This window comes from Histoplasma capsulatum, genomic scaffold (genome assembly GCF_000149585.1).
Source record: "Histoplasma capsulatum NAm1 scaffold_1 genomic scaffold, whole genome shotgun sequence".
Lineage (NCBI taxonomy): Eukaryota > Fungi > Ascomycota > Eurotiomycetes > Onygenales > Ajellomycetaceae > Histoplasma > Histoplasma mississippiense.
Window position 1 is genome coordinate 5,831,752 of NW_001813982.1, and position 19,125 is coordinate 5,850,876.

Sequence of the window (19,125 nt, forward strand, 5' to 3'; positions counted from 1 at the left end):
CAGTCTTGAAGTAGAGCGATTTAAAGGAATCCAAGAAAACTTGGTCTCGGCGAACGGAGAGTTGTAATGGGGGATGTGGATGTCTGATCTCGCTACCGCGTGAATGGATCCGACGGGTGAAGTAATTGCGTTTATTGTCAAACTCCAATACCTTCGGGTTCTTGACTAAAAGGGAGAACGTGCCACTCATGAGCTTAGGATTCTGGCGGACAAGCTCATTGAGAATCTTGCGGTGATCTTCCGTGAAGTTGAAGAATAGGGCTTCCATCCCAGAATCGGGCGGCGGACTAGAAACAGAATATTCCCGTCCATGTCTTGGTAGCAGAGAGTCTTTCAAAGTGGTGTTCTTGCATACAACCATAAGTGATTCTATGAGTGGTAAAAGTATTGTGGCAACATTGAGCATGTTCTCTTTCAGTCGAATGGCATGTAAGCATTCGCTCAGCTTTGCCCAGAGTGGTCCGAATGTGGCACCTTCATAAAGTGTCTTCAAAACTTCATCGTTATTAGACGACTCGGGCTCGCTGCACCTCTCCTTGTCAAGCCTATTTGGGTCAAATAGATAATCAAGGGCAGTCAAAGCTCTGAGTAGTTTGGCTTGATCAGAGCTAGCAGGAGAAAATTTGGCAAGTGCCATACCCTGCACTTCGATGCCAGTCTCCGCCTGGTTAATGTGGGGAAGAAGTTCTTCGAGATCAACCAGGATTGAATTGCTGAGGCTCTGTGTCTGGGCAATCAATTCTTGACCGAAAACTTCTTTGGCTCCAGGGATAGCAGAGAGGTTGTTGATGGTCGAAAGTGTTTCTCGGAATGTTTTGCCATTACATTCTCGGGCAGCAAGAATGCGAACAACTAACTGAAGATTGTGCTCTGGCACCACAGGGGGCTCAGGAATACGAGGTTTTTTTGGTTTCTCCTCCTCAGCCGGTTTTGAAGATTCTGCCTTTTCTTCGGCAGGCGATCCCACAACCTGGGCCTCCGGACGATCTTGCTCTTGCTCTGCGGAAGCAGCATCAGGCATCATCGTATCGGAACGCGGGGCTGGCTCATCGGCAGTACGAGAACCCTCTGTTTCCTGGGACGTGGCCTCTACAGGTTGCACAGGTTGCGCGCTTTCAGCAGCGGCCTCAGCGCCTCGCGTGTCTTTCTCTTTGGCGTCTTTCTCCTGTTTCTCTTTGTCTTTTCGTAGGAGGAGAGTTAATGGTTGAGTAATGCTGCTGAGGAGACTAGAGAGTTGTTCCATGCAACTTGGGCTATCCATGATTGACTTGCGATCAAGCAAGGACAGGAGAGAGTTTATAGCAAACTTAGAGGCTCTACTTTCCTTGGCCTTTCCTTTCCTCAGTGCTTTCATTTTAAGAGCGGCTGCTGTGTCGTGTTCGGTCAGGAAAAACCATGCGATATGGGGGTTGTATTGAGTGAGGAACGACAAAGCTCCCAAGCATTGCTGGATCACAACCAACGGGGTGACGTCGTTATTGGTACCAGGAACCGGCAATGACAATGTCCGCTTCAACTGCGGGGTTCGCTGCGACGCTGTTGGGGTCCTAGCTCGCAGTGATAGATGAGCAAAACTGCGTTCCACAGCAGATACGTCCGCACTTCCATCCTGGAGAATCAAAAGTAAAAGGCTAAGCACTTCCGACCGATTTTGGCGATTTTGGCAGACATTATGAAGGATGTCATTTATATGATGCCGTGCATTTCCCTGAAGGGGCATGAACATGAGACGGAGGAGGGTAGCTACACCGGCCTTGTCAAGCATCTGGACAATTTGCCGGCGTTGTGGTTTTTTAGCTCCTTGATCACGTTGAGTGGTATCAGGTCGCGAGCTCTGATCTAGTCTGCTTACATCCCCAAACTGAGCAAGCCTTCGGCCTGTAAGCGCGCGGGCTTCCGAAACAAATTCAGGACCAAGAGACGCGAGAATTTCTTCGGGCTGATCGGCAAGCACTGTTTGTCTTAGAGAAGGATCCAATGTGGCAATGAAGCTGGCAGGGTCCATGTCATCAGGAGCAGCTGGGCCACCATTTGCAGCGGCATTTCGACGTGCCGCCTCCCGCTCACGACGTCGACGATCAGCGACCTCCTGTTGCAGGAGTTCTTCACGGATATCAGGAGGTAACGCTTCCAGAAACTCTGGGTTTATCTCACTTGGTTCTTCGCCGGATGCTGCAGCCTGCGATCTCTGTTCGGTGAGTTGCTGCATGATGACTTCTTCACGGATATCTTCGGGAAGTGCTTCCAAATACTCTGGATCAATGTCCATCCCGGTAATGTCAAGTTGTCGACCACGGATTGTGGTGTGGATGCGGGGCGCAGGTTCTGAAGGGCCGGCCACCGCAGGATCTGTTTCAGCTGGAGCAGCAACTTGCTCTTGTGTCGACTCGGTAGGCTGTACGTCGTCCATCGGCTCGCCTTCGGGGTGTCCAGTGACTTGCTGCGCACTTTCTTCAGCTGCTCTCTCAGCTCTTTCAGCTTCTTGTTGTCGGCGTAGCGCTTCTTCTTCCTCCTCCTTCCGTTTTCTCTCGCGCTCGGCTTCTTCCTTCGCGACTTGCTCTTGACGCTCACGTTCGACCCTCTCCTCCTCTCGTCGCAAAAGCTCTTCCTCCAATTGCCTCTGCCTGACTTTTTCTTCTTCAATAGCCGGGGGAACAAGTACTTTGAGGAGTGAATTTACAACTCGTTGGGCTTTCTCCAAGTAAGTATTGTTAAACAAGAGACGTGCTTCTTCTTGCCAACGAGTGGAAGTTGTGGATAGAACAAACGTGACTGCTTGATAAGGATCGTCACGAGGACGTGTGGTAGTCGCTGGTGGTCGACTAAGGCCAAACAAATCTTGTATACGATTGGTGAAGACGTGGCCTTGGTCAAGACGAACATGGACTCCATCTGGACGACTAACGACACCAAAGCTACCGCCGCCTTGACCCAGGGCTTGCATAATTGCATTCATGAATGTAACCGGGCTATCCATCGAGAGGAGTCGACCCTGATGGCTGGGGTCGATTGCGTGGACCCAGTCACTCAAAGCTTCGGGAGGACCTCTGGATCTACGTGTAACATCTGTAGTGCGGTCGTTTCGACGTAGCAGCGGGTTACTCCCATCGTCATTTCCGCGCGAGGGGATTTGAGTCCGATGAGTTCTATAACCAGGGATGGGTATAATACCATGACGATTACTAAGGCCTCCAGAAAACATGCTCCATGGGGGGGGAGGTATTCCACGGAATCGGCCATGCTGGTGGCGGTTATGATCCATTGCAGGGTCGGTGTCGTGCAGCATGAATCGATGTGGGTGGTCAAAATCTGTTTCAATTTCTATCAGTCATCAACTCAACTTAAAAAAAGAAAAGAAATCACTTGGAATAGTGAAATCGTACCAAAGGTCTGAATTAGGTCTTCGTCCTCATCAATTTCGTCCAAACCTTCCAGCTCATCTACTTCCTCATCTTCATCTAAAAAAATCGTAAGAGGAAAAATCGCCCACAGGGAGGAGTAGAACCATGAGAATCTTACCTTGATCATCCTGCATTTCGTCATCCATCAGATCGTCGTGAAGTTCTTCTCCCATTCCTATATCCAATTCAAGCTGATGAATATCAAGGCGGTTTCTATTTTGCTCCCCTAGAATCCGTAATACATTTTGCAGGTTAGACCCGTGGTCACCTTGAGCAAAATCACCCAATTCGTTCTCTAGTTGGTTCATACCGTCTTCCTCTTCCTCATTGTCCGAGATATCTTCGCTTTCCCATTCACCTTCGTCTCCATCTCGGAGGCTATCATTGTCATTGTCCCCAGTGATTTCGCCTGCTATCAATTCGTCGTCCATGGCCAAGGAGCCTTCTTCATCATCGTCATCGTCATCGTCATCGTCATCGTCATCGTCCTCATCATCGTCCTCATCATCGTCATCCTCATCATCGTCGTCATCATCTTCATCATCATCGTCATCCCCTTCGATGAGGACTTCAATATCCATACCAGAATCACCAGGCAAACCTTCAAGGGGCCCTCGCCCATCCATGTCTTCCTCATCTTCATCACTGACAACTTCTCCGTCATTTTCTGGCATATCCTCTTCATAATCCATTTCTTCATCATATTCATCATCATACATCTCTTCGTCTTCCTCCGAGTCTTCTTCGCTAGTCGTTCCCTCCTCATGATTCGGCTCAAACATGCCAAGCGTAGAATGTCGGAAAAGGTCGGGGGTTTCTTCTCGATCATCTTCTATATCAGATACGGAGGTTGCCGAAGATATATCATCTTCATCAGTTTGCCCTGGTGTGGTTTGAATGCTCGAGGTTTCACTCAACAAGACTGCAGTTTGCGTAAGCTTGTTCAGCGGTCGAAGAATATATTTCACAGCTCTCTTTGCTGGCGGGAAATTCAAATCTATATCGGATATAGAAGCTGTGAAGGCTGAAATAAAATTCTTTTCAAACATAGTTTTCGCAACCTGGCGAGTAGACGAAGGGAAATGTGTGGTGCCATCTCCATTTGTGCCTCCGGAGAGCATCTTATCAAACAGGTCGGCTAAACTAAGAAGTCGTGCGTATTTTGCATCAAGAGGTTCATTCGACGCATTAGCATCTTTGTATGATTTCAGGGCATGTTCGAGAACAAACTTGCGGACAAAAAGGAGTTCAGGTTCGTTGTCATCATTCGGAATGGTGCGACGCCTGGATGGAACACCAAATTCCCCCGTCTTGGTGCAGAGGGCTACAATCACGCGCATCGCCCAGTTAGAAGTGTTGACCCGCTTTTTGAAAGCGATAGATTCCCCATGCTCCAACGTCCCAATGGGAACGAGCGAGTTCAGCAAATAGTTCAAAATGCCAGAACGCGGCTTCGAAGGCGTTGTGGCGAAAGGATCGGCTTTGCGCGAAAAGTTGATGAACTCCACTTTGGTGCGGTTATACGAGGACAATAGCTCTGTTAAGCACTGCAATAGGAAACAGCGGTAAACGTAGATCGGGTGTTCGTCTGCCTTAAATTGAGGTTTCTCAGCCTTCTTGGGGGGCTTTGTAGTCTGAGTTCCCGAAATGGATGAAGTAGGCGACGCCGGTCCGCTTGCCATTTCAACATCGCTTTGAGACTCTATGCGACTCGTTGACTTCTCTGAAGACTCCACGGTTGGCTCCTTGTCGTCCACATCGCGATAAGAAAGTAATTCAGAGAGCAAATAATGGATCACGCCATCAGGATTTTCAACAACAGGAGCCTTGAGCTCTGTTGATTTGCACTTATCCTTGCCATCTCTGTCCTCCTTGCCGTCCTTGCTCTCAGTTTGCTGTCCATCTTGAGGTTCGGTATGAGGTTCGATAGAGTCTGGCTTATCCGCAGTTTGATTGTCCTCTTGGCTAGAAGAGTTTTGATCTTGCCGTGAAACTGTATCGTTTACTTCCGACTTGAGAACCAAGAGTTGAGGTCGTTGGTGTGTGTCGTATCGCTGCAACTTTAATTTTTCATTCGTAACTTCCACAAACAGTGTCGGGTTTCTCAAAATAAGGTGCGCGAATTGGCGTACATAGCCCGTGGTGTCCGTCTGCCGTGGGGATCGACTTTCGAAACCAGCAACAATTTCGCTTCTCATTATTTGTCGAATGGTGTCATTATCCTCAATGATATGTCTCAAGATGAGCATGAACGTATTCTGAAGTCTGTCGTCCGAACCGCTAGCCAATTGCTTAATCATGACAAACAGGCGTTGGAGATTGCGCTTTTCTCCTAGTCGAACAGCAATTTCCCTTTCACGGGTCAAAATGACGAGGATGCGGGAAACAGACAGCGCCAGTGTTTCGTCCTTCCCAATCCGAGGGAGAATATCGACCATTGTCTCAAACAGCTCCATCTTGTCAGAAAATGGGATAACAGGTTCCTCTAGTTCTGCCGGCTCCTCTGGTCCGACAGACCCATCAGAACTTGGGGGGTTCCACCGAATTAATGGCGGTGTTACGTCATCCGAAAGGACTCTTTCAAGAATGAGCAAGACTTGCGGAATCCAGGGGCACGATTCCTCGGTAGGTTTCTCAGAGGAGGCAGGAGGGATTTTAATAAAGCCAAACAGATTCGAAAAATTTTCCTTCAACTCTTCAAGAGTAGCTTCGTACACATCCTTATCTTGCAGGACCAAAGCTAACAAGCCAGCGTATGCCGCTATTTTCTTTCCGGCTGACTGGAAATTCTCTTCCATCTGGAGAGAAATCAAGAAATGCATCAACGTTTCGCCAACCTCCCGACGGAAATTGACAGGATCAGGGAGCTTGGTGGTGGCAGACCCAATAAGATCAGCGAGCTCAAAAGTTACGTCATGATGGACATTTAACACATCTAAACATCGTTCAATGAGGTTGCTCCGGACCTTATCACGCTCACTGTCCAAGTCTTCAACGGTAACCACTTCTTGCCTCTTTGGAGGAGCCGGTTGAGCAGTCGATGGAGGTCGAGCACCACTCTCCGTACGCTGAGCAGGTGCGATCCTCTCTTCACTTGGGGACTCTTCCTGGTCATTAAGGATATTATCGATGCTCATTGCGAGAAGGCCGCTAGTACTTGATTGATCGCCGCTCTGCGCACCTTGACTAGGAGGCGGCCGACTCTCTGCTTGGTTTGTACCGCTTTCCTCTACGCCCAGATTTGGTTGGGCGAGGTGACCAAGCAATGACGCGATATCGGCCGGCGTAGAAGCCAAAACCTGGCCGCTGTCAGACTGCGGTTGCGAGCTACCAAGATTTCCAAAGATGCTGGAGCGGAGCGAAGGACTACTACTGCTTGTAACCTGCTCTAGGTCATGTGAAGGAACTGGGCTCCTAGGTGGTGGGCGGAGAGCCCGTTGGCTGATACAGTATTCTTCAGAAGCGGACGCTGAGTTATTACAGCGGTAGAGAGCTTCTCGGGCGAGATTTTCGTCATGGCCATTCTCTTTGAGCGTGGACAGACGCTCTCTATGGCAAGTAAAGGTTTTGGGAGTAAGTGCAGAAACAGCAGGAAGGCTTTCACCGCGACGGAAGGCTCCCGTTTCATATTCCCCTTCAAGGACAGATCGGAGAATATCAATCAGAGATTTTAGGATAGAACTAGATGCCTCTGCGACGAACCCAGAACTCCACATTTCTTGCGCCATTGGTATGACTTCCATTCGGAGTTCGACCAAGAACTGGGCTGGAAGGAAATAGTCAGGACGATCTCTGTCCCCGCTGGCACTGGCCATTGCCTGCGTTTGCGCTGAGTCGATAATATATTGGGCGGATGTCATTTCAGAAAAGAAATTAAGAATAATTTTAATCCCCCCGTAAGCAGAAGCAAGGCGTGCAGGAACGTCTTTAGTCCTATTCTCCTGCGCTTGGGGATCAAGGGTTCTGATCTCATTCAAGAATAAACCACACAAGTCTTTCATTGCTTGGATCCCATTCAACTTCTTGAAAGCCGATAGAATCATTGTGAGGCAATGGGAATGAGGGCGCTCAGCTGTAGCTACAACCAAAGTTAGTGGGATTTTAAGGTTATCGGATAGGAAACAAACTTACTATCAAATAACAGCTGAGAAAACGAGGACAATATGACTATGAGATACGAAAACCGGTCTTTTACACAAGAGGTTTTCTTAGGTGCATCAAGATTCAGTTTTTCTAGGATCATCGATGCAATCGCATCTGCAACGGTGCCAGCCTTTTGTCGTTGATAAGTATCCATTCGTCGTTTGCTGATAAGTCCATGGCCCAATAGATGGAAGAAGCCAGTTATAGAGGAGGGCAGAGAACTGAGCAGGTAACGGAGAGTTTTTACGTTTTTGAATGCCGCGCTCTTCTCTAAACCAACAGAGGTTTGGGTAACCGCGGTTCGCGATCTCATCTCACTATCGGCAGGTTCACGGGCAGGACCCGCCCCAGACGCAGTTGACCCGGTTGCGACTTCAGCAGCCACATCACCAGGCTCAGATACATCATCTGTAGGCATAGTACTCGGTGGTTCACTTCCTTCCTCTGCACCAAGCCCATATCCAGGGACTCTAGTCGCTTCATTCCAAGATTCTGGCATATCCTTCTGTAGCAATATTTCTTCCCAGACGCAAGCTGAATGCAAGGACCCAAGTTGTTTGACAAGAGCAACATATTTATCGGCTAAGTTTACCTGGACAAACGGAGATGTCTGCTGACTAGGCCGGGTCGGGTAGATTGGCGGCGTATATGCTTCGCGGAGGATATCCGTAAGAGTATGGACAGCGACGAGATGTTTTACGAAATAGGTTCCCTTGACCTTCACATCTTCGGACTCTGGGCTCTCAGCAGTATTTTCCGCCTTCTTCGACGGGTTTGTCAAAGGAGCGAAAAACCCAGTGGCACTAGATTGTCGCCAAAAGGGAGCTAAGCAATCAACGGCATCCTGAGTTCGTTTCAAAAGGGAAGGAAGCACAAGGTGTGGTTTGACCTCGACCATTAAATGGATCACTTGTGCCAGCTGTTGGCTCGCCTCCGTATTATAGAAGTCAAATGGCAGGCTTTGGAGGGTGGCAAAATCGAGGACATACTCAACCCCACCAGCCTCGATAAAACTTGCACAGATAGTGTGGTTCTCGAAAAAGGCATGCAGGAACCTCACAGCCGGGAACATGTAGCTGGCAACAGATAGACCGTGGCTATCAAGGTCCTTCAAATCAAAGTTCTCCATCTTCGGTGTCAAAGGGTTTCCATCCTGAGAAGTTGTCGGGACAGTCTTCATCTCAGTATCAGCCGACTCTACTCTTGAATGGGATTGCTGGTTATCGATGGGATAAGTGAACGCAAAGCCAATGTCTGCGAGCGAGGAAGAGTCGCCTCCGGCAATGGAAAGCTTTCTATCTTCTCCTTCGGTCCAAAGCTTAGCTCCAAGTCCACATTCCCATGCTTTTGATTTGCAATATTGGACTACACGGGCGACCATGACCAAAACGGAACTCATGACCGCAGTCTTTAAAGGAGGGTGATGTCGAACGAGCTCGTCAAAAGAGTTACCCAGGACGCGAACAAGATTCGAATCATTCTTCATGCATTTCACATGCTCTGGACTTTCGAATATCTCGAAAAAGCTTTCGAGAGCATCCGACTTTCGGAATAACTCTAGGCCTCCTTGGTTCAGACAGATGGCCCCAAACGCTTGCGGGATACACACAATAGCTTCCGTCGAAGGCAAGATTCCTTCAGCCAGTTTAGGACCAGATGGCCTAATAATCTTAGACCTGAGAGTCTCGCGATCGCTGGCCTCCGCACACGCTGGAATAAACAGAGGTTGTGATTCAGTTGGAGCATGATGGTCATCATCAGTAGTGGCAGTAATGGCTTCTGTTGTATCACCTGGCATGGGCCGGCCAATCACTGCTTCGAGAAGGCTTTTGCTCAACCCGGCTTCAGCAATAACGGCATAACTAGTAGGTTCATTATGGATGAAATGGCTCAAAATGTTTACTGCACCACTCCACACATGAGAACCGTAGACACGAGAGTTTTCCAGGACCAAGCGAAGGGCAGTGAGAAGTGGAGGCGAATCGATAAGATTTCGAAGAAGGCGCTCAAATCCGCCGCTGTTATGTTGCATTACATGGTTGACGAACTTGAACAGCCACCTCAAGGATTGCTGCTGGAAATATGGAATCTGGTAATCGATGGCGGCAGTCCTAAACGGCGCTGGAATTCCCTGGTCCTTCGCCACAGCATCAAATGACGTCTTCGTCTCGAAAGAGATCAGATCTGAAATGGCATGGAAACCTTTGGCTCCAGCCAATGTTGCCAATGCATCCCGAACAGAGTGAACAAATGTATCCAAGAATTCCATGACCCGAGGATAAATTTTTCTTGCTTTCTCCGTCCTGAGGTTCAAGATATCGACAAACAAAGGAATCAATCCAGCTGCCACAAGAGTCTCTGGCGTTCTCGTACCAGCATTCGGAAGAGTTCTAAGAAGTGCAAATAGAGCCTCTCTCCAGTCATCGCCTTCCGGTGGGTCGTCCGGCTTCTCCTCGACGGCCAAGTCCGCAACAGCCTTCCGCGTGAGGAACATAAGGATTCCGTGGTTAACGTTAACGCTAAGAGCCGCACAAACATCCGCAGATCGGGATTTATGTTTTGCCAGTGCGTCAAGACAGTTGAGTGCGAAAGTCTGGTTCAGTGTTGAGGCTGTAATGTCACCGGCGACACCAAGATGCACAAATTCGGCAAGCTGGTAGGCAAGTTGCAGGTGTTTCGGTATATCGGAATCATGGTTAAGCACCTTTTGCTGGAAGAGAGTTTCTGGATAAATATATGCCAAGTTCGTGATCGCAAGGACTCTAGCACCAAGAATTTGACGCCTGGTCTCAGGGGATGTTGCAACAGCATAAGCAACACGAAGTCGTTGCAGCAATTCATACTTCGAAGCATCGTTTGGAAGCTCCTCTAAGTGCGCTTGCAAAACCGCCTCTATGCTCATGGATACAATCGTAGAGCTTGGGATATGCAGAACTTTAACTCCTCTATTTGTTTCGTCGTATTTACTGGTGGGCGAGCTGGTGGGCGGCGCCGTTGGTGAATCATCCGTTACGGAACTTCTACTCAATCTTGAGCTGGGGTGAGTAGAAGATCTACGCAAGGGGGTTGGGGTCGCTGGAGGATGCGGGATGGCGCCGGCTCCTGCTGGAGCGGCATCCTCGGCAGCATCCGGAGAGGGTGAGTAATACGACATGTTAACGTTAGCCCATTCCTCCCAATCATGAGCTGCGAACCCATTGGGTTCTGTATCAGAGAGGCCTTTAGTAAGGGCAATTAGATCGTTCGCATTACATTTGGTGACGGAACCACGACGGTCAGTCTGGGCCTGAATAGCCTTTTCTTTTCCCTTAACGCTAGCGGACGAGGTATCAGTTACCTTGGCAGGGGCAGGTTTAGGAAACGGCGCAGCAAGCTTTTGGACGCGCTCCAATTCAATATTGTAGTGTGTTGCCAGTAAACTCTGGTGAAAATGGGTACTATTAGATTGGCGTTGTCTGGAAAAGTACCGTTGGGCTAAGCTGACACCGAGGCGGAGAACGTTCTGCAGAAGGGGAAGTGAGGTCGTATTCAAAAGGTCATTCAAGCGATCGCTGCTATTGTATAGGCTCCGATTGCCACATTTCTCCAGCAGGAGCCTTGAAAATGATAAGAGCGCTTCGACCAGCTCTCGATCTCCCTCAGGCCCAAAGCCAAGTTTGTCGAGATGTGCTTCACATGCCTCGGCCGTCGATGCAATACCGCTGGAGACACATGTGTCATGAAGAACCAAACGGCCAAATGGCTTCGTCTGCGGCCCTAAATGGAGATCATACTTCTCTATCACTTGTTGAAGGATCGTATCAAACCGGTTCAGCACCACAATCCAATGATATAGATCGCCTCTTGGGAATGGCCATCGGCGAGGGAACAATGAGAGGTGGGAGGGAAGTTCTGGGACGTCAACGGTGGTAGCTTGTTGAACGAAGGTAGCTAAGGCAGGAGACTGTGGAGCAGAAAGGAAGATGTGAGCGCAAAAAATCACCCAACGTTGTCGGCGTTCTCACCCCAGCCGGTATCAACATGATTTTGGCGGGGAAGCTGAGGAAAACACAAGTAGTAATATGAAAACGGCAAGGTGGGCGCAACTTACGATTGTAGCCCCATGTTTGAGGCCCGCCACCTTCTTTATTCTCCCCATATTAGAATATAGCCTTGTAGTCCACCATGGGAGGTCGTGCGGCTACCAGGAAGGAACCTGGTCGATAAGGTCGGGTAGCTCCCCAAGTGTAGCTTGACGGACGTTTCTTCGCCACAAAATTGGTGGAGGGGTGAGATATTTAGGACTTTTTTTCTTGATTTCCAGACCTACGGTTAGTGGCCTCCGAATGGAATACTGGCCCTAAGAAGCAAGCAATCCGGTGTGTCACACAGCTCAGAGCGATATACTCTGAGTTAGCGAGCAAGGTGAGAGATCGATGAGGTTCAGGATGGGCTGATAAACGCTATCAGATTGTAAGCAAAGGGAGAACGAGTGCAGGTCGTATTCCCAGCAGCTTGTATAATTGATCCGAATCGATGAGCCTCTGGATTTGAGCCTAGGCTTGATAACGGAGGGCGGAGGGGATGGTGATGATGGAGAGAGGGAGAGAAAAATATTTGTCAGTCGTCGGAGAGTTGGATGTTGGCCAAATATTTTGCCTTGTTTGTTTGTCACCGCGTAAAATTACGGATGTATTTAAATACACACACTGAGACGGGGTAATGTACTGTATTGCTGCTGCCGCGCACCACGGCTACGGGCTACGCCCGTTCGACCCTGCCTCTGAACTCTATTCACAGTATTCAGAATATGTATATATTCGATTGCAAACTTCTCGCTCGTCGTGGAATTAACAAACATAAACAAATATATGTATTCTACTCGTTAAATTATTCATTCGCTTCGATCTCAATATGCAAAATACAGAAAGGGACCAGGAAATGTGAGGAAAGAAAATAATACAGCCGAGCAAATCATCACCAGAATTTTAAACTACAAAGTGTGAAAACGTGATAGTCTAGCCGATATTCTCAAACGACACATTGATTAATTTGCACATGGAGGTAGCTCCCCATCCCACTGTACCTTCATCGTTGTTGGGAATGGAAAGTAGCTAGTATAGTCCACAACCAAATACTTGCTAATGCCACCAGGGCCAGGGATCCTCCTGAGCTCGCCTTGAGGACCCGGTGCTCGTCGCAGATTTTCCAGCTTTCCCACCGTTTTGAGCATTGTCGATAGTGCTGCGTTGCAAATCCCAAAGCCCAAACATTTGTGAGGGCCCTGTCCGAAATGGATGTATGAATCAAGATCCCGTGTCAAGTCAACTTTATCGGGTTCAGGGAACTTCTTCGGGTCCATAGACGCCTTGGCCTAAATAAAAACGGTCAGAATCGCGTTTCAAGACAATTTTGCGTTGGTTGTGGCTTACGAAGTTACAAGCAACACGGTCTCCTGGTTTTAAGCTCAGTGTTTTTACACCGTCTTTGATTGTTGACTGAGTGACAACTTCCCTGTACACGCCCACCGTTGCTCGAAGCCTGGATCCCTCTAGAAAACTATAGAGTCTGGTCAGTATCCGGACGGACGTAGTCAAACTCAACGAGCTCGATGAGAGAGTGTCTCACTATTTCAAAAGGAGCTCATCAGCTTCGGCAGTTCCCAACTTCGACAATCGATGAATCTCGGGTAAATGGATAGATCCTTCCTCTGATAAATAGTAATCGAGACATTGAGAAAATAATTGTGCTTGATTCGCTACCATGCCGCCGGCTGTTGGAAGCATGTGTGTCCAGACAATCTGCTCAGGGGGCAGTCCCGAATCCAGTAAACGGCGAATCATATGGACCCCATACTCCGTCAGCATATTGTTTCCATACAATCGTTCAACCATGTTGCTGAGGAACCCAGTTTGCTTGATCAGCTGTACATTTAGCAGGACAATATCTCCAAGCTGTTGTGTAACCTTCCGAGCTCTCTGACGTAGAGGGAAACTTTTGGCAGGGTCGGCATCAAAAAAGATGCAAGCGAAGACTAGCGCCATGATCATATAGAGCTCAGATTCGGTGTATATGCCGCGTGGGTTATCGCCAGTCTTGAGTGGAAGCCCGAAAACGGCCACTGCAAAATGTACCTGGGCAATGTTTGCGACATCTCGCACAATATCCACTTGGTTGACCCCGGCAATTTTGTATGATTTTGCGTGTAGCAGTTTGAGCGTAATCTGCTCATAGAACTTTTTAACCTCCGCCTCCCATTCACCATGATACAATGCTCTTCCCATCATCTGCCTGGATGCCGCATTGGGTGGCTCATCACCAGAAAGCATAAAATCTCTGCCAAACGAATGACATTCCTTATGCATCAAAAATTCAATGGCCTCCCCCCATGTAACTTTAAAATCTTTTTGGTTCTTGATAATCGCGTCGCATGCAGCATACGATTCGATCATGGTTGGACGGGGAATCCTCGCCGGCTTGTCCCACGAGTATTTCCTGGAAGAATTCAACCGTGTGAGAATTTCTCGGTTTTCGTCGGGGACCACCAAAGGGAAATGGGCATAGATCGAATTCGGCTTGAAGTGGCTTGGAAATGCCCGGAGGAACAACTTGTAGAATACGTGACCTTTGTCAACTGTGTTATCGTAGCTAGCTTCATTAAAACCCCAGTTTGTTAAATTCTTCGGAGTTTGATCCACAGTATAGAAGCGGTCACCTCGCACCAAGGCAACAGCATCCGAAAGGATTGCCCGAGATATGGTAAAATTAGCACACAGCCCACTTCCCGGCACCAAGGATTCTTTAGCTTCTTCGGCAATGGGCCCAGGATAGAGTTCGACATTGTCTGGATGGTCGTACAAGTGCTTCAGTTGGTCAGCAATATATGGATCAGGGTTGATGTCTTCAAAAGTTTCATGAGGTTTGAGATTGAAATGTTTTCGGAACTCGTTGAGGCTCGAAAGTCTCCATGGCGTGCTTGGTTGATGCCAAGAATTTCCACGGCTCTGAAGACAGCAGGGATTTGTGAAGTTCCAAATGGGCCGGCACAATCTTCAATGCTTTCTGTGAGAATGTTGGCTAAGTCGTCATCGTTAAATAAGCCGTTTGATCCACGGGCAAGTTTGGCAAATGGTCGCTTTAGAGGATCCTTGGAAAGTCCAGCTTCCCATTTACCGAGAACCCGCAGAAAATCGGATAGGGATATTTTGTTTGGGTCCATGCCGTCACCGAATAGCTCCCTATAGGCATTTTGAGTCCATTTGTCATCACGCTCCGAAACGCAGGAATGCCACCGATATACCAAATTGAATTCCGCAGAAACTTGATTGCCACCTGCTTCGTCGATCGCCGTACCAAAAAGACCTCTCATGGATTCAGAACGAGGGTCGAGACTCCAATCACTATCCGTCCGATTGATATTGAGAATGGTCCGCAAATAATCTTTCAAAATGATGTTTATGTACAAGCCACAGGTGATAAGCCGGCCAGTTTGGAAAAGGTCGTTATCATATTTAGCATATGCTTTCCCACTAGGCTCAGCTGGCTTCGGGAAACGATTATCTTGGTTGATCAGGGCAAGATTTTCAACCACATAATTATGGAAACGGTTGAACATGATGAGAAGCACGCCAACACCGGGTGGGAACCCTAAAATCCTCTTCTCGGAAAAGCAGTCTGGCTTCAACTTCCCACCCTTGAAGGTTCGCACTGTATTCTGTTCTTCCTGGTTACTGCCATAAAGCGGGGCAAGATGTATAATCATCGCGGTCAGTGCGGAATAAATCTATGGCTATGTGAGTATTGTAAAAAAAATAATGTTTGGAGATGGTATGGGCCTACCATGAATAATGATGAAGGCCAGATAAAATAGCATACTCGATATTTTATTAGGATGAGGTCTGAACCGTTTTCTGACTAACAAACTATCGAAAAGGACCCCCGGATCTGGGAGCACTGCTGGTTGGACCGACTTCGATGGTACAGTCCTTGCATATGAAGAACCTGCAATGCCAATTTGTGGCCAAAGGATGTTCTATATCTTATTTAGCTTCAAATACTGAATGATGTGGGTAATTGATACCAAATTACATTGTGGGAACCATCTGCCTGTCGGTAAACATACTGTTCACCGAGATATCTACATTTAATCCGTCAATAAAATCCCCTAATGGAGTTGGAATAAAATACGCACGACAACGGGGGATGTTTTAGATCGTTCCAGAGAAGGGAGAGAAGAGCATTGCTCAGCCTATCCACATTTGGCGACCTGGAGGGTAACGAAGAAGGGAGCTAAATACTTGGAATCAACATCGAGCTATAAATATCGGTTTGGCGGTTGTAACTTACCCGGATGATTCTCTCCATGATATAATCTTTATCATTGACAGGCGCTCCTGTGGCAGCATTTCGAATGACATCAGCCAGCGTTTCTAGGTCCTTGATGTCCACTTGATTTAGGTCATCAATTAAACTTGGTTCAGGCGGTGTTTCGTCGACATAAGTCCCATCCCCAGTTTGGGTAGGCAACGGTCGCAGCAAGGAGTGAATGAGTTGGCTCAGTTTTAAAACGCCATCCTCGATCTCTTCGCGGAGAGCCTTTTTCCCACAGGATCCAGTCATTCTCGATGTTATCTTCACAGCTGCGACGATAGGAAGAAGTAGAGCTCTGGCGCAGAGACTAACTGCCCACTTCTTCAATCCTATAGTCATGGCGATGGTGGTGATGAGTGTTATCGAAATGTCAATCCAAGAAGGTGTATCAGGGCTTTTAAATTCTACTCCTGGGCGATATGTGTCACATGTTCACCCTGAGCACTTCCAAGGTTGGAGCATGAGATAAAGGTTTTATTAGGGCAATGAGACATGGTTTTAAAATGTAACCTTTTTCCCCCCAACACGCACACAAATGGCCCATGAGGTGTTTTGGACAACATGAACCACAGTCTATGGGGGACAAAAAGAAAGGGGAGAGGATATGTTGTCCAACTAAGGACGTGAAAAATATAAAAGCAGAGGTAAGACATCATTGCATGACTTGACTTATTTACCGAAACGTGAGCAACCACCAAATCAGGCAAGCAAAATAAAGACACGTTCCGATGTTAGAAAGCAACACAAAACGTCAGTACACCTGTATTCAAAGAAAGGAATCGACAACACAGATCAACGACATAGAACTCGTTGACGCTTTATACGTAAAGGAATGGCATCATCTTTCCAGAACAAGTCGGTTCCGATTCCCTGATGCTGAGGCTGAGCAGGGTTCCGCTGCTCCCTCAGGAGTATTCGCAGCTCGAACGAGACGCCGAATCTAAAATAGTCCCGGGATGATCCCGAGTGTCGTTGCCAGTTTTGCACAACGATTGGGAGGACGGAATTCAGCCTTGAAAGGAGAATATGGGGCGTGCAGGCCTGAGGGATGCACACCTCTTGAACTGATAGGCACGAATCACGCTTTGCCGATTGGAGCTGTCGCAGGCAAAGGTACAGTACATTTGGCCCAGAAGTTTACTGTGCATTCCCACTTGCACCATTCTTGGATGTGTCCAAGTATGTACTGGTTGCCAATCAGCTTGCGCCGGTAGGTGTCGGTTCGAGTGCTATGTAAACCGTATCCAGGTCGGTGAAGTCGGTCTCGCCTGCCCACGGAGCTGATGAGGGAGGCTGAAAACATAGTAACATAAAATAGAGATGAGAAAACAAACGAAATGAAAAGAAAAAATAAAAAGCAATTAAATCAAAGCGACGTTGTGATTCCTGGCCTCAGCCGTTACCTTGGTACAGCCGTTCCCTGCTGCTTCGGGTATTGAAGTCCTGAAATTAAGCTATACCTGGCGCTCCGCATATGCTGGACGAGCTGTTCAACCTTGAGGACCCTTCTGTTCATATCGAGGAGAGACATCCTGGGAGATCCTTTGGATAATCCAGAGTTAGCTGGGTCAGTTGTGCCCATCGAGGTAGGGACTTGAATGTGCTGTGGTTACACATTTATGCCGTGCCGTCCACTTTTGCAGGCTGCCGCCGCATTTCTATCAAATAATGCTCCGCTTAGACTTTTTCGAGAAAGCAAAATGTCAAGGGTAGATGCAGGTTAAGTACCCCGTTTCCTGTTGCCAACGCCGCTGACCAGGCTGATGCGCGGTTCGGCAGCTGGCCCCTGCCTGCAGCCACTGCGTCGCCCCAGATATGCATATCCTGCTCAACCCTGTCAAAATGATCTTAAGTATCCGCGCTAATCTATGGATACCATATCTGCGGCCGCCAGCCGGCAACTCTGACGGTATCCCAGAGAGCCGTTTGGATCTCCTTGTGGAATTATTGCTTCCACTTGTTTGGTGTTAAAGCCTGTCGGAGGGCCTAATAATATCATAACTATTCGTCCTCGTCGGGACCTAGTCACGTGCTAGGCCGAATGAACTCCGCCTAAGCTACGGAGTTAAAAAGGGTTTTGTTTGTTGAAGCAACAATTCGAGCTTGAACCCTTTGAATAATGGATCTCAACAATCAACTTTTCAACAATTCTGTACAATTCTGTAGTGATAGATATACCGTGTTATCTCTGGTAGTAGAGTTGATTTCAATTTCTACGTCTCTAAATTTTAGAGATGCCGTATCATCTCAAAAGAGCTCATTCATATTTTGAAAATGGCTATTTATATAATTTGCTAGGAATTCATCACATTAAGATAGAACTACTAACTATCCTAATAATATATCAAAAAACACCCGTCAGAGATAAATATAACTATCCCATATGGGCCTTCAGATATCAGTATTCATATTTTTCACTCCGTAACCTTCACATGTAGGACTTGGCAGAACGTCTACGCCCTCGAGACTGCACTAATCCGAAATCGAGTCACAAGGAGAGGCCAAGCTGGCCGACCTCGGGAGATACTTAACCACTCGATGTGCATGTGTGAATCCTTCATTGTCAGGACAACCTTCGAAGAGCACACAATCTCTCATCAATTCCCGGATTTCATACATGCGACCGTGTTCCAATGGCTTCGAACAACATCACCCTTAACGTCAAGTCTCGAGGTAAGTCCAGAGCTCAAAAGCTCCCGTGCTGGATACTAGATATGGTAGAAGTTTTGTATATTCAAATCTAACAAATTAATCCCGAACTTATCAGGCAAGCCAATCTCCAAGCTTCCTCGGGAGCTATCAATTAATCCCAATGCAACCGGACCGGAGCTATACAACGCCATTGCTGTAAAGTGCGGGCTCAGCATACACCGCATCAGGATCACCAAGGCCAGTGATGGTACCGCAATCCACAACAGCAACAATGCCACCATACACTCCACAGGCCTCCGAAACCAAAGTACCATCTACGTAAAAGATTTAGGTCCGCGACCCTACAAACTTCCTTTTTCCCTTCCTCATTGTCGCTTCGCGTTTTCAAACGCTTAACGCAAAATACATAGCTGCGGGTTAAGACAACATTTCTCTAACCTGAAATACATACAGGAAGTCAACTCAGCTGGCGAACCGTCTACCTCATCGAGTATGTTGGTCCAATCTTCATCCACCCAATGTTCCTACTCCCGTCCCTGCGCGCAGAATCTATCGCATCTCCAATCCCCCCCCCAGTTCC

At 47.9% G+C, this 19,125-nt stretch overlaps 3 protein-coding genes across 3 annotated transcripts in view; 1 reads left to right on the forward strand and 2 right to left on the reverse strand.

The window, feature by feature from the left end:
- Positions 1-11,682, reverse strand: part of HCAG_01668 (DNA binding protein URE-B1) — a gene marked incomplete at both ends in the record, with an annotated part of 12,827 nt that extends 1,145 nt beyond the window's left edge. The window contains 8 exons of the mRNA XM_001544571.1: positions 152-3,309; positions 3,384-3,458; positions 3,520-3,576; positions 3,712-7,479; positions 7,533-10,981; positions 11,012-11,300; positions 11,549-11,582; positions 11,635-11,682. Coding sequence (XP_001544621.1) covers positions 152-3,309; positions 3,384-3,458; positions 3,520-3,576; positions 3,712-7,479; positions 7,533-10,981; positions 11,012-11,300; positions 11,549-11,582; positions 11,635-11,682 — 10,878 coding nt within the window. The remainder of the gene's footprint in view (positions 1-151; positions 3,310-3,383; positions 3,459-3,519; positions 3,577-3,711; positions 7,480-7,532; positions 10,982-11,011; positions 11,301-11,548; positions 11,583-11,634) is intronic.
- Positions 11,683-12,570: 888 nt separating this feature from the next.
- Positions 12,571-16,232, reverse strand: HCAG_01669 (hypothetical protein; the record flags this gene model as incomplete). The annotated part of the gene is made up of 8 exons (XM_001544572.1): positions 12,571-12,897; positions 12,956-13,082; positions 13,152-14,367; positions 14,469-15,306; positions 15,447-15,555; positions 15,646-15,660; positions 15,715-15,812; positions 15,870-16,232. The coding sequence occupies 8 exons, from the start codon at positions 16,230-16,232 to the stop codon at positions 12,571-12,573; spliced, it is 3,093 nt and encodes a 1,030-aa protein (XP_001544622.1).
- Positions 16,233-18,526: 2,294 nt separating this feature from the next.
- HCAG_01670 (predicted protein) overlaps positions 18,527-19,125 on the forward strand; it is a gene marked incomplete at both ends in the record, with an annotated part of 1,380 nt that continues 781 nt past the window's right edge. Inside the window, 3 exons of the mRNA XM_001544573.1 lie at positions 18,527-18,566; positions 18,661-18,876; positions 19,012-19,035. Of these exons, the coding sequence (XP_001544623.1) occupies positions 18,527-18,566; positions 18,661-18,876; positions 19,012-19,035 (280 nt within the window). The remainder of the gene's footprint in view (positions 18,567-18,660; positions 18,877-19,011; positions 19,036-19,125) is intronic.